Here is a 13,167-nt window from a genome sequence, read left to right as displayed (position 1 = left end):
TTTTTCCTTAAACGCTGTACAATTTGCATTACCCCTGGAGGTGTTGGGGGTGAACAGTCAGGAGCGAGGCTTCAAAAGCCGAGCGGGGTACCGCAGACGGGCCCAGGTGAGAGAGGATGGTCATCGGTCTGGTTTGCATTTGGAGCGTTGATTCTGAGGCAGACATTCAGAAACGGCGGAGGGGGGGAGACGATGGTAAAGAGCGAGAGGGAGAGATGGCAGAAGGGGGAGAGAGAGATGTCTCCATGGGGGTGATGTCAAGTCAAGGTTCTCATGTATTTGAGAAACATTTCTCTGTTTCTCTCTCTCACACACACACACACAGAGTCGGTCTGCCCCCAACTGTGGGAATTCCACGGCATCTCTGTGATCGCGTGTCTTTATCTGAGGAATGCTTTGTCAGGTCTCAGAGCGCTCCTCATATCAGGGGGATTAGACTGGCTCCTGTCCGCTGAGCACACTCAGTAGGAAGAGAGGACGTCAGGAGAGCTGGAGAACATAGACTAACAGCTTGCTCGCTGCCTATGGGAGCCCTCTCATGAAAGGTATCCAGCCCAGGCCCACCGAGCGAACTTAACCCCAGCTGCCTCTTTAAAGGAGATGAAAGCTACTCCCAGGATGCTCACACACGAACACCTCATAGTGTGGCAACTCCGTGATTATCTTCAATATTAATTCAAGGATGAGGTTGGCAATATTTTTGTCGCTGAAAAAACAGAAATCAGAAGTGTTTTTGAAAGGGTTTCCAATGGGGAAATTTAATTATCTGAATTTTAAGCATTAGAACGTCTTAAATTTGTTATATTACAGACTAGGTCTCAAATGCTGTAAGGTAGGTCTTAATTATTTTGTATTTAATGCTACTTCTGTGGCGATAATGGTTTTGGTGGCATGCACAATTTTCTAATGACTCCATGTGTTGTAGTTCTTTCTTAATGATCCAGGTATTAGCACGTTGAAATAAAAGTACAATGATAACTGATAACTACCCCCCCCCGGTCAGAATTGATCGCAGTACGCTCGGCTGTGGCTTTGGATACCTGCCGTCTCTGCCTGTAGTTTTGTGAGATAACACAGTGACTCGAGAGTTATTCTCTTCTCGGTCACTTCAACTTATCTTCACCTTATGTGTAAGTAATTCTGGGACTCTGATGTTCCTTCATATTGTACTTTACATAGATCTTAACGTCCATTCATTATGGTCTTAACAAGTCTTAACTTTATCATGTAGAAACCTTCTGATAGTTCTTGGGTCTAGTTCCTGATTAACTGGCTTTGGCTGCAGAGGCAATACTCTATTTTGAGCCTTTTCATTGGATATGTTGACAATATGAAACTAGAATGACACTCAGTAGAGTGCATACCTCCGCTAAGGCCCAACAGTCTCCTTATGAAACCACATCTCAATTCACCAGGTCCAGATTTTTATTTGGACCTGCGTCAAATTGCAGACACTCGTAAATATCAGCCTCCTAAAGATGCCTGATTTTTCATCGAGATCCATGAATTATTCTCTGAGAAATCGAACTAAAATGTGTAAAAACTCCCTATTTCACGTTGTTAAAGAAAGCAAAAACAATTCCTGATTCCTCCCCCTGATCTGGATCCACACCAAAAATTGAATGGGTTTATTTCTGACCCACACCACTGCCTTTCACAGAGTTTCCTGGTCATCTGTCCAGTTGTTTTTGCACAATCCTGCCTACTAACAAACAGACAAACTAAACGATAACAAAACCTCCTTGGCAGAGACGAATCCCATCCTTACCCTTTAATCCAGGCCTTTTTACTCATTGTCTACATCTATAAAATGAACATCAAATTTCCCATCTTCTATAGCTTCTTTTTTCTGACCCAAAACCCCAAAATTATTCTGATGTATTCTGATTAACCTACCATCCATATCATTCACGGGCTCTAAGCCTATATTTATTTTCTTATCTCCTCGGTTTACAACTCTTTATCAGCCCGCTGTCTCTGGTCCTTGCCCCTGACCAACCTACCACGCATCTAGCTGCGGCCTAACAGTGTTTATTATCTTGTCGTAATGACCCTATCACTGACAGCATCTGCTACTCACCAGGAAGTCTCCCAGTGATACCAGTGCAAGTCAGAGCCGACATTCTGCACTGACACCTCCTGCCAAAACATGGCAACTTTCCGCTCGACCCAGAGGATAAAATTTACGAGACCAATGCATGAAAAACGCCACCCCCCCACTAGATAAAAACTGGGGGGGCGGGTCAGAGGGTGTAGTAGTATCCCTTCTGATTTATTTACTAGTGGAGACCTGCTGGATTTCTCCCATCCATTTCTCAGCCATGCCCCTGTTATGACAGCCAGTCTGCAAATATTTGCTGACACTGACCAGAACTAAACAGTGTCATTGTACAAGTCGGTGATTTAGACTTCATGGTTCGGCAGAATATGCGAGTGTTAGACACTGGGATATACACGGTGTAGTTGTTTGCATTCCTGGCAGCAGACGCCGCATGCGTGAGAGAGCTGATGTACGGATGAGCTGTGCTGATGGTGGAGTGTTGTTAATGTACTGCTGAGGACAAGAGAAAGCATGTCGGACACAAACAGACTTTAACAGCGGAGAGCTCCCTTTCTTTCATTAATTTTAGTCAGCAGTGTGCAAAAGTGAGCCTGTGTGAGATGAAGAATTCAGCACAGAGGACACAGATAGAGATTCACTCCGTTTCACCTGCTGTGATTGACTCAGAGTAAACTCGGTGGTGATTCTATATCTAACTGCTCAGCTCTTCGTGTCCTTGGTTGTTAAAAATAATCAGTTATTTGTACCTGTCATTTAGATTAATGTTGCATGTAGACCACTGATGGTTTAAAAGAAGACTGGAAATGAAACCATTAAACCAGAATAGCACTCAGTAGAATGCACGTCTTCGCCAACACCCAACAGTTCCCTTAATCAAGCTGCAGCACATTTCACACAATCATAGGTTTCAGTCCACTAAATATGCCCAAATTTTGAGAAATCAGACAAAATGTCAAAAAAAGCCACTGTCACTGTGTTTAAAAAAAGTGATTAATAGTTCCTGGCTCTGCCCATTTGTCTGGATCTGCGCCAAAATTACAGTTTTACTCTCTTGTCCCACGTGTCGTCCTCCCACCAAGTTTCCTGGAAATCAGTTAGGTAGGTTTTGCATAATTCTGCAAATCCACAAACAAACAAACAAACAAACAAACCCACCCACCAACAAACCAAATAACCCCAAAAAGTACTTATTTTTTCTTGAGCCAAGAATTGAATGTTTTTGAATTTCAAAATACCCCATCCTGAATTTCCAAAGCTTTTAAAAAACAAAAAACACAACATATTAATACAGAATATGCACAAATACAAAAGACAAGATACCTCCCAATGTCACAAGGTAAAAACTGCACTATATACAGTATACAAAATATGCTCATACAAATACATACAGTTGCAGATAAGTAAAATATGTACATACACCTGTATACATACATACATAAATACATATTTTATGTTGTACAATTGAACAATCATACTTTTTCTGCTACTTCAGTAAATGTTTCACCTTTTTCTGCCTTTACCTCCATATTTTCTGGTGGCTCTTGTCCCAAATAAATAACATGCAGCCAATTTGTTTTCGACACATACTGTATATACACTGTATATACTCCTCGCATGCATTACCACATACTGTGCAATATCCTAATGTATACACGCACACACACTCGCACACTGGAAAAATATTGAGATTGGGCTATTCTCATACTTCGTGGGCCCTCAGGTCCCAGTTGCTCCACTCATAAATCACCAATGTCATCCAGGTAATGTCCCTCCCACACCGGCCATCATCGTCCAATCACAGCTTGAGCAGAGTTTATTAGACTTGATATTAAAGTAGCATGTGTGTGTGCGCGCATCTGCGTGTAGGGTCAGTGAATAACATTTTGATCATGCACAGGCTCGCATGAAATGAGGGTGAGCGAGGACATCAAAGCTCTGCTGGGGTGTATGCTCCCCCCCCTCCCACACACACACACACATGAGTCGGCTCTGAGGTTAATACTCAGGAGGACGGTATTTTTACACACAGACACGCAGCCACCACTGACACATCCTCACTCATTCTTGCACTTGTTTTACCTGAAATAGCAGAGATTACGGGAATCACAGCGCTCACTGCACTTATCCATTGTAGGTTAAAGCCTTTAAATAATTCAGCCTGAGCTCGGCACACACAAACACACAAACACATGAACACGTACACTGCCCTGAGCTCCTGTTTGTGGGTCGAGTGGGGCCGCTGACGGCTGATTAATCGACTGGGGCGGCCCACTCATGATAAGTGTGGCTAATGACCTGCTGAATAATTCACTGGGCCTTTGCTGTGGAACAGATGGAAGGCCAAACGCATACACGGATACGTTCCCTGGCAGACTCGTACACGCCTGTGCTCTCATGTTTATCTGTACACGCATATGCATATATTCAAATACTTTTGGACGCACTCTTGTGCATGCACACACACACACCCTCCCTGTCTCCACACAGCATGTGTCCTGTGTGTCTCCCCTGCTGTTGACACCTGGGGTGTTTCACGTCAGCGCCGCCCTGGTCCTCTGATACCACCGTCCCAGCCCTCTCACTATCTCAAAAGTTGCCAGATACTCACATCTCCAACCTGATTTTCATCCTACCTCAGTTTTTTTTGTATATGCGTCACTCTGGACCTTCTCACTATGTGTTTGTATTTTAAACCAAACTATGAAGCCACTTGGATCCGCATGCAGCTCTGTTCTCAAATCATAGATCACTTGAAGCAAAAGGTCAACTGTCAGGGTTTTAACATTCACAGTAACTTTTAATAGATCTGATCAGCTGCATTAAATCAGCCCAAACCAGTCCTTTGATTCCGCAGCCAGTTATCTGTCTGCACCGCAGGGAACCAGACTCAACTCTCCCCTCTTGTGTGCATAAAAGCGCACACACACACTCACTCTGGGAACATGCAACTGTATATGCTCGTCCTTTTTAGTCTGTATTTTTTCCATATTTAAATTATGTGCATTTGATGCATGCTTGCATGTCTCAGTAAGCCGGGATTGGTTTGTGTTTCTGAGAGGGAGCAGTAGCCGGTGATTAGACCCTGCTTCCCTTATGTCAGCACTGACAAGCGGGGCCAGGCTCTCTTTGATATGGCCAGTGGTCTGTCAGAGCCCCGCTCTAAACTGACAGCTTATCTGCATGCTGCTTTCCTCCCAACTGCTGTTTGTCAGATAGGACTTGAACTCAGCTTGGTTGTACCAAATCACTACGCGAGACACTTCCTGATACTTTACAGGAGGGACAAATAAAAGAGCAGCATTATCCTCACCCAGACAACTGTGTATATAAAAATGGTTTGTAATGATTTTTAATAAGGTGTGATCATTATTGATTATATTAATTGTTTTAGTATTCATACCAAACTGGGTACAAACAATTATGTAAACCAACCCAATTTAAAAGAATTGTAATTTATTAGAATAAATGATGGTCTGTGCAGTGGAACCGTAAAGCTGCCTTCATTTGTCTTTTGTATCAAAGGTCATGTCTGTATACAGCAGATGCTCTAATTCTCTTATATTGATCAAATATTCATCTAATGCAGGTAACCACTGCAGATGAATTGTATAGTATGTTTTATGCTATGAATGTAAAATAAGAGAATGACATACAGAGGGAGGAGACAAACCTTTTTTTGTGGGTCAACAGTGTTGCATTTTACTAGAACTAGATTTAATCCAGGAAGAATTTACCAATATAAGTCCAGGTGAAGGACTGCTCCAGTGATCCATTGGTTTGTGGCAGAATGAATGTGAATATATTTTGTGCTCTGTAATAAATCCTCCAGTTTGCTGGGTTGATAACAAAGTTGTTTTTTTCCAGCTGAACATAAACGCTTGTTTTGAACCTGCACCATCAGCATTTTCTTAACAATAGTTGTGTCAACGTTACAGTTAAGTGAATAATTTGTCTCGTCTCTCTACAGAAGTGTCGTCGTTGCACCCAAGAAAGCCGGCATGGCGCCATCTCCAGGCACCGCCACGCCCGTCCCAGCAGCCACCGCTGCCTCTGTGTCCGCTGGGACACCTATTGACCGTGTCGCTGTGGTATCTGCAGGCGACGCCTCTGAGAGCATCTCTGCAGACTCTGCAGCTTGTGAGTCACACACACACACACACACACACACACACACACACACACAGATATTGACGAGTCAGTGTTACTGCGAGGACTGCGAGACGTAGCCTGGATGAATCTGCAATGAAAAAGTCAATATTTATTTCGAGATTGTGCTTCTTTTTGTGTCTGGCAGAATAGTATTGCTGCGTTAGTACAATGTAATCCAGTTACCAGGATGGAGAGGTCAGCAGGAAAGATTACAGTTACACAAATTCAATATATTAGCTAAAATTCTATATTTTTGATTTTCATAGAATAAAAGTCCACCAATCAAATTTTATTTGTATAACCCATATTCACAAATCACAATTTGCCTCATAGGGCTTATGTAAGTAAATTCTTTCAAAATACAATATCCATAAAAATATTTAAATAGCTAATAAAATAAATTAATTAACAAATAAATGTAAATGTTAACTAATGGCTTCAATATAAACACTCATAATAGTAAAAATATATTATTTTATAGGTCACACACTTTGCATTTTACATTAAAATAATCCTTAATACAAGGAGGAATTGAATTGATAAAATAATTAAAGTCAGAGGAATTCCTATGTTTGCTTTATTTAAGTAATGTTGGCTGTTTCTTTTTGGCACCTTTCTGCATGTGTGACTGTATAAATGTGTAAAGCTTTATTTCTCTGAGGAGTGACATGAGAGGGGGATTTATGGGGTTTAGGCGATTGTGCATTAACTGTAGAATCTGGTAGGTGTGTGTGTGTGTGTGTGTGTGAGAGAGAATAATATGCGTTAAAGCTGTATGCATCAGTTGTTTGGTGTCAGTGAGCGGTGTTGAGTAAATACGTTTCTGAGTGTGTGTGTGTTTTAGTGGGGCAGTGGGAGGACTAATGGGGCCGTTCATTTACTCCTTTTTGTTTGAAGGAGCTACTTCAGCTCGAGAGGGACACTCTCACCAGGCCCACATGGCACTGCTTAACACCTTACACACACACACACACACACACATGTACACACACACACATTCCAGCCCACATTACACTGTCTGTCATTCCTGAAGAGTTATCCCTGCTCGGAGACTGTCCTGGCTGGAAAAACAAGCCCGCTGAAACACCAGAGGAATCCCCCTCCTCCATATTCAACTGGGCATTAGCTTATTTATGAGCCACAGGGAAGTGAATTTACTGCCAGATCAATCAAACGCGGACTTTGTACCTTGCGCGCCTCCGTCTCCAGAATGAAGTCGTAAAGCACCTTTTAGTTGTATAATGAAACAGTCACAAAAACAGCCCAGAGGGGTAAATTGGTATGTAATGACTTAATGAGGAAAAACAATTCAAGAAGGAACCAGATATTTTTTAACACATCTCACATTCCAACACAGGTGTAACACCCATGAATTTGCACGCACAGTATTCAGAACAAATACTTGATATCTTTAATATATGACTAAAAAATACCTTCCAAGAAGTATCCCACTGTATAAAGTACAATCCCAGCTGACAGTGAAACCTTACCAGCCTTTCGGTGCACAAAGATTTCCAACTGGAAAACCTCATGATGAACACGTTGGGCTCTGAGTACATCATCCACTATCTCACCATAAAATTATACTTGTACCCCCACTTGCCCTTTTCGACCATAAATCCCCCAATTCTATATATTTGAATGGAGACTATTGTATTATTTCAGAAGAGGCATGTTTCCACACCGGTTTATGGTGCTACCCTGGTTGTATAATAAATTTGTGTGTGTGTGTGTGTGTGTGTGTGTGTGTGTGTGTGTGTGTGTGTGTGTGTGTGTGTGTGTGTGTGTGTGTGTGTGTGTGTGTGTGTGTGTGTGTGTGTGTGTGTGTGTGTGTGTGTGTGTGTGTGTGTGTGTGTGTGTGTGTGTGTGTGTGTGTCCTATTCTTGTCCAACATCCAGACTAATAACAGAGTTCTTTGGTTTCTCCCCTGTAGCAGGCGGCCAGGTTCCAGCCAGCGCTAGCCTGCCATCTGTCCCCCCACTCTCCCCTGTGACCCAGAACACAGCCCCCAATATGAGGTGATTCATCTTCTTTTCTCCTTCTCTCTCTCTCTCTCACACACACACTATCAGCTATTTATGCATGTGAACGCACACAATCGGTTATTTATGGATATTCACTGATTGTTGCTTTGTGCTCGTTTAAACTTTCACACAAAACTAGACCTTTTTTAAAGAATACTTTTCGGGTTGCATGCCAATTTGTGATTTTCCTCGTCATGCACTGTGTGTGTTCATGCACCGTTTGCCTTCCACTCCCACATCTTCAGTATCTCGGAGCGTCTGGAGAACGCTCTGGAGAAGGCGGCTCCTCTGCTGAGAGAGATCTTTGTGGACTTTGCCCCCTTTCTCTCTCGGACCCTGCTGGGCAGCCACGGACAGGAGCTCCTGATTGAGGGCACAAGTGAGTTCAGCATCACCGCGACACAGTTACAGATACACACTGCATGGCTGCACTCGTCCCCGCTGTCCTTGCAAACCCTCTGGATGGTGCATCTTTATAAATGCCCCCCCTCATTTAAATGCAGTAGCATCTCCATTCCTCTTGTTAATCCAATACTGTGATGAGTGTACGTTGAGCCGAGAGCCGGTCGTCGTGCTGAAGGTTTCCAGGGGGCCAGGTCAGAGGCCAGGCCACTAATAGCAGTGTTTGGGATGTCTGCTGCCACCAAACAAAATGGAAAGTTGATTGATAGCTGCAGGGGGGGGGCTTGAAGAGAAGGCAGGGGGAGGTGTGTGTGTGTGGGTGTGTGTGCTTGTGCATGCATGTGTGTTTGTCTGCATGTGTGTATGTCATATGAAGAGCAACTGAAAGACCAAAGGCTACTCTGCCCTCTCACCGTCTGTGCCTCGGCAGCAGACTCTGGACACTCTGGTGGCCCCCTGCCCTCTGAGAGCCCAGGGCTCGCCATTAGGGATCAATGGGACATATGCTGTTCAAGTCAGGCCTGTAATACAAGGCCCAAATATGTATTAGTTTACAGTAACATCATGTCAGCTCATTAGGCCCATCAATACTTTCTGCGCCCCTTGCAGATGGCGCGATGTTAGGTTAGCCCTGTTTGTGCATGTGTGGGTACTTGTTCCACCATGATCCAAGAAGCTTTATGAAATAAAACGAGTCCAAAAAATCTAATTGTACTTGACTCCCTTTGTTTTGTTTTTTTTCCTCCAGGTCTGATGTGTATGAAGTCCAGCAGCTCAGTAGTGGAGCTCGTCATGCTTCTGTGTTCACAGGCAAGTCTGGCATCTTTATCTTTTCTTATCCTTGTCTGCCACTTCCCCCCCCCCCGTCTGATTTATCGGGCTCACCTTGAGTGCAGTAAATCCGCAGCCCCCCGAGTGGACAGTGAGCCATCCAGCGCCTTATCTTTCCTCCACACCACCGCCGTCCACCTTTCCGCACCCAACCCCATCTCCGAGCGAGGGCAGAGAAACCGGAGAGAAGGCATCTCCGGCCGCAAATATTGGTCTGAGGGTCAAGGGTGGCCGACCTGCCCGCGTCACCTCTGACCCGAGCACTGGCCCTTGTGGCTTCGACCAAACTGATGAGAAGGGATAATGTAGATTTGATGGTGCTTTGCATTGATTATCCCTCTCCTCTCTGTTGTCTTGTGGGTGTTTTGTTGCCAAGTTTATTTAGCTGCTGTCCAATTCATGAATACTAATTCCAGGATCATAAGCAGGCGTGGGCAGATCAATGATTGTAGATGTCAATAGATCACTCCAGGATGCCTGATTAGCATAAAGAGACACGAAGCTACTGATGCCTGCCTAGTTACTGCATGTGAACCTAAATGCAGTACTTTACATTGCGGTTCATGCAAAACGTGTATTTATTCAGTGTATTCAGTGTATTCATAGTGTAACGCACACAAACGCTCACAGTGACAAGGACAACAGATAATAACTCCCCTCTGGCCCTGTTTGTTTGTGTTTTTACTGTTTAAAGCACCTCACGAAAAAACAAACAAAGATATCCAATAATACAAAAACACATCTGATTAATGACACACCTCTCACCGACGCGCTCCTGCTTTTTTTTATCAGCTTTATTTTTCTAAAGAAATAGTGCCTGTCATCTGGCTTCTTTTCTCTCCCTCCACCTTCTCCCCCTTTTTAACCCCTATGCCCCGTTTGCCTCCCATTATTCACTTGGTTTCTTCTCAGAGAAAAAGGTAATGCAGTCAGATTACACATCTGCGCGCATGTCAGTGGGTGCCCATGGGTTTGTGCTCATGGGACGCGCTGAGGGAACCGAGCGCCGTAGTGTCCAGAGACGACGGAGTAGCAGGAGTGAAAGCTAGATAGAAAAACCAAAGGGAGAAGAATGACAGGCTCTAATGCACCTATTTGTCATATCTGTCAGGGTGTTGTTTAATGCTAATCTAATCAAAGGCAGAATCTCGGTGATTGCACCGCTGCACAGCTCATGCCTCGCTTCCCCCTTTGGTCCCCAGCCCAAGCTATTTCTTCCCTTTCTCTCTCAGCTGCAAGCGACCCCACCCAATCGCTACAACACACACTCGTTCACTCTCTTCCGCGGAGAGGGCCTGGGATTGGCCAGCGTAGTGTTGATTGCTTCAATAAATCATCCAACCAAATTCTCTCACAGCTAATGCAAATGTAATTTTATTGTTGTGTAAAGGGGAGAAGGAGGTGTGGGGGGCTGTGGGGGGGAGGCAGGGGCAATACGTTGCCTCTCACTGGGGAACAGAGGAAACCAGGGACAGGTTTTCCTCTGGGCTAAATTACGATGTATAATTATTTGTGTGTTGGTTCTCCTTGTGGGGCAGTGAGAGCGAGCCAGCGCCATGATTGATGACATTATTTAGTAAAGTTTGCCGGGCCCTCCGGCACAGGAAGCACTCAATTCCCTCACAGGAAGTGCCTCCGTGGCCATCTTGCGACTGCTTCCTGCCTCTGAGACAGCTGATGGAGGGAGAAGATGGAGATGATTTTGATTGATTTTTTTCTTTTCTTTTTTTCACACCCCCACCCACACCTCCATTGGAAACGTGATGCGATACCATCTCCTGTGAAATTTTAATTAATTTCCCGAGCTTTGAGATGGAGTGGGGCCGGGGTGAGGGGTCAGGAGGCGAGGGACCGCAGAGCAGTTTTTAATCAGGGATCTTCTGAAAGTTGCATTGGCGGCCACATCAGCTCGGCATTGAGGAGGCGATTGTAAACCGCTGTTTGATGGTGCTCCATTTCTAAACAACGACAACAGGGCTCCCAATTAAAGGACCATTTTGATCAGACATTAACCGTTGGGGTGGCACACTGCCTTGTTCTCTGCTGCAGTATTGATCCTGAATATACAAAGTGAGGATTAATGATCATAAACTGTAGTTGTAACAGAGTGCTCCTCGGAAATTGAGCTTACTGGATCTGCACTTGGCATTTTTGTGTTTTCAAAAATGTTTTTTTGTAATTCACAATTTCTATTGATCAAGAAGTACAACAGGGGATGTAAGATCATCAAATTAAATGTTAACTATTTATTGTATTACACAATTCATAATCCGTCCCTAACTCTAAGACAATGCTTCTAATACAATATCACAGGAAGAAAAGGTATGGGGTTTCAATGTACCATGTTTTTGGGATGTAACTAAAGTTTTGTTTGTACATAAATGATTAATCAGGGTAATTTCTCGATTAATTTGATCCATAACATTTTCAGAAAGTAGGGGAAAATTACCAATTTTCTAGATCACAAATTGACATATTTTTGGGTTCTTGTTTTTTCCAACTAAAAACCTAAAACCCCAACACATTCAGTCAACTGTCAAAAAAGACGATGGAAAAACACGAACCTCATTTAAGAGGCTGGAGCCAGGGAATGTTTGGCATTTTTGCAAAAGACAAAAAAAAAATAGAAACAATAAATCCCATGTCAAATTTGTTCCAGATTAATTTTATGTCAACAGTTTCAGTTCTATTCAGTTTAATAATAGGAATGACCAATGTACAAATCAGATTTATGTTTATAACAAAACGGCCTACTTCTCGTAGCGTAGATGCTAATTAGACGATTCCAAGTAAACGTCGAAAAGAGATATTTATAACGCGAGCATCAAGACATCATAATTCTTCTCGTGTTATTGGATGTGATGGCCTCCTCAAAGGTCTTTCATATTACATGAATTATCATAAGAGTTATCTAGTGAACCACGTCTGCTGAGGGTCTTGAATGTAAAGAGGCCTCCTCCCCCCCACCTCCTCCCATGCCCCTGATTCACTCTGACACTTTCACTCTCCCGCTCACACTTGTTTTCTCCCGTCTTTGTCATATTTACGGCCGGCCTGTTGTTTCCTGGGTGCACTTCTTGAAATGGCTTCCACCCAAAAACATCTGATTAATAAATAATGCGCCGGGACGAGAGAAAGAGCTCTCCCGTGCGCTCGCTGCCGTCCGTCCGGAGCTTTGAGAAATCATCTCATCGGATACTGGACAGTCTACGACGAGCAGAGGCCCATAAATCTCTTCAGTAGCTGCATTTGTGTCCTGTAGATCAGCCATTATTGTCCGGCCCCTCTGTCAGCCCATCCATCCTTCTGCCATTTATCAGAGGTGCATCCTGTACGTGGAGTGGAGGGAAGGTAGGGAGAATTGTGGAGTGGAAGGGGAGGGGGGGCGGGCGCTGGTTTCCTGATGGTCAACACCAGATTGCTCTCCAACGAGGACATGGTTTCTGAAAACTGATGTTGCTGTTGAGTTTTTATCTACTCTAGCATGGCAATGTTGTTCTGTCAGTCAGTCCAGTATCAATAACTATCAGATTTATTGCCATTAAACTTTGTGCATGGTCCCCAGAGGATGAACGTATCCTCTTATGCCACCTGCAGGTCAATATGCTCACTTTTCCAGTGAAGTAGCTCAACATTTAATACATAGATTTGAGCGAAGCTTGATATGAACATTAATTTCCCCCTCAGCATAAATTCTAA

General features: G+C 43.7%; 1 protein-coding gene across 8 annotated transcripts in view; it reads left to right on the top strand.

The window, feature by feature from the left end:
- Positions 1-13,167, top strand: part of lrba (LPS responsive beige-like anchor protein) — a 179,560-nt gene that overhangs the window by 51,692 nt on the left and 114,701 nt on the right. For all 8 annotated transcript variants that reach the window (XM_035165809.2, XM_035165866.2, XM_035165857.2 and 5 more), the window contains exons 30-33: positions 6,030-6,199; positions 8,145-8,229; positions 8,481-8,614; positions 9,386-9,447. In XM_035165809.2, the coding sequence (XP_035021700.2) occupies positions 6,030-6,199; positions 8,145-8,229; positions 8,481-8,614; positions 9,386-9,447 (451 nt within the window). The remainder of the gene's footprint in view (positions 1-6,029; positions 6,200-8,144; positions 8,230-8,480; positions 8,615-9,385; positions 9,448-13,167) is intronic.

The sequence above is a fragment of the Hippoglossus stenolepis genome, chromosome 2 (assembly GCF_022539355.2).
Source record: "Hippoglossus stenolepis isolate QCI-W04-F060 chromosome 2, HSTE1.2, whole genome shotgun sequence".
NCBI classification, from domain to species: domain Eukaryota; kingdom Metazoa; phylum Chordata; class Actinopteri; order Pleuronectiformes; family Pleuronectidae; genus Hippoglossus; species Hippoglossus stenolepis.
This window is presented reverse-complemented; position numbering and strand designations above follow the sequence as displayed.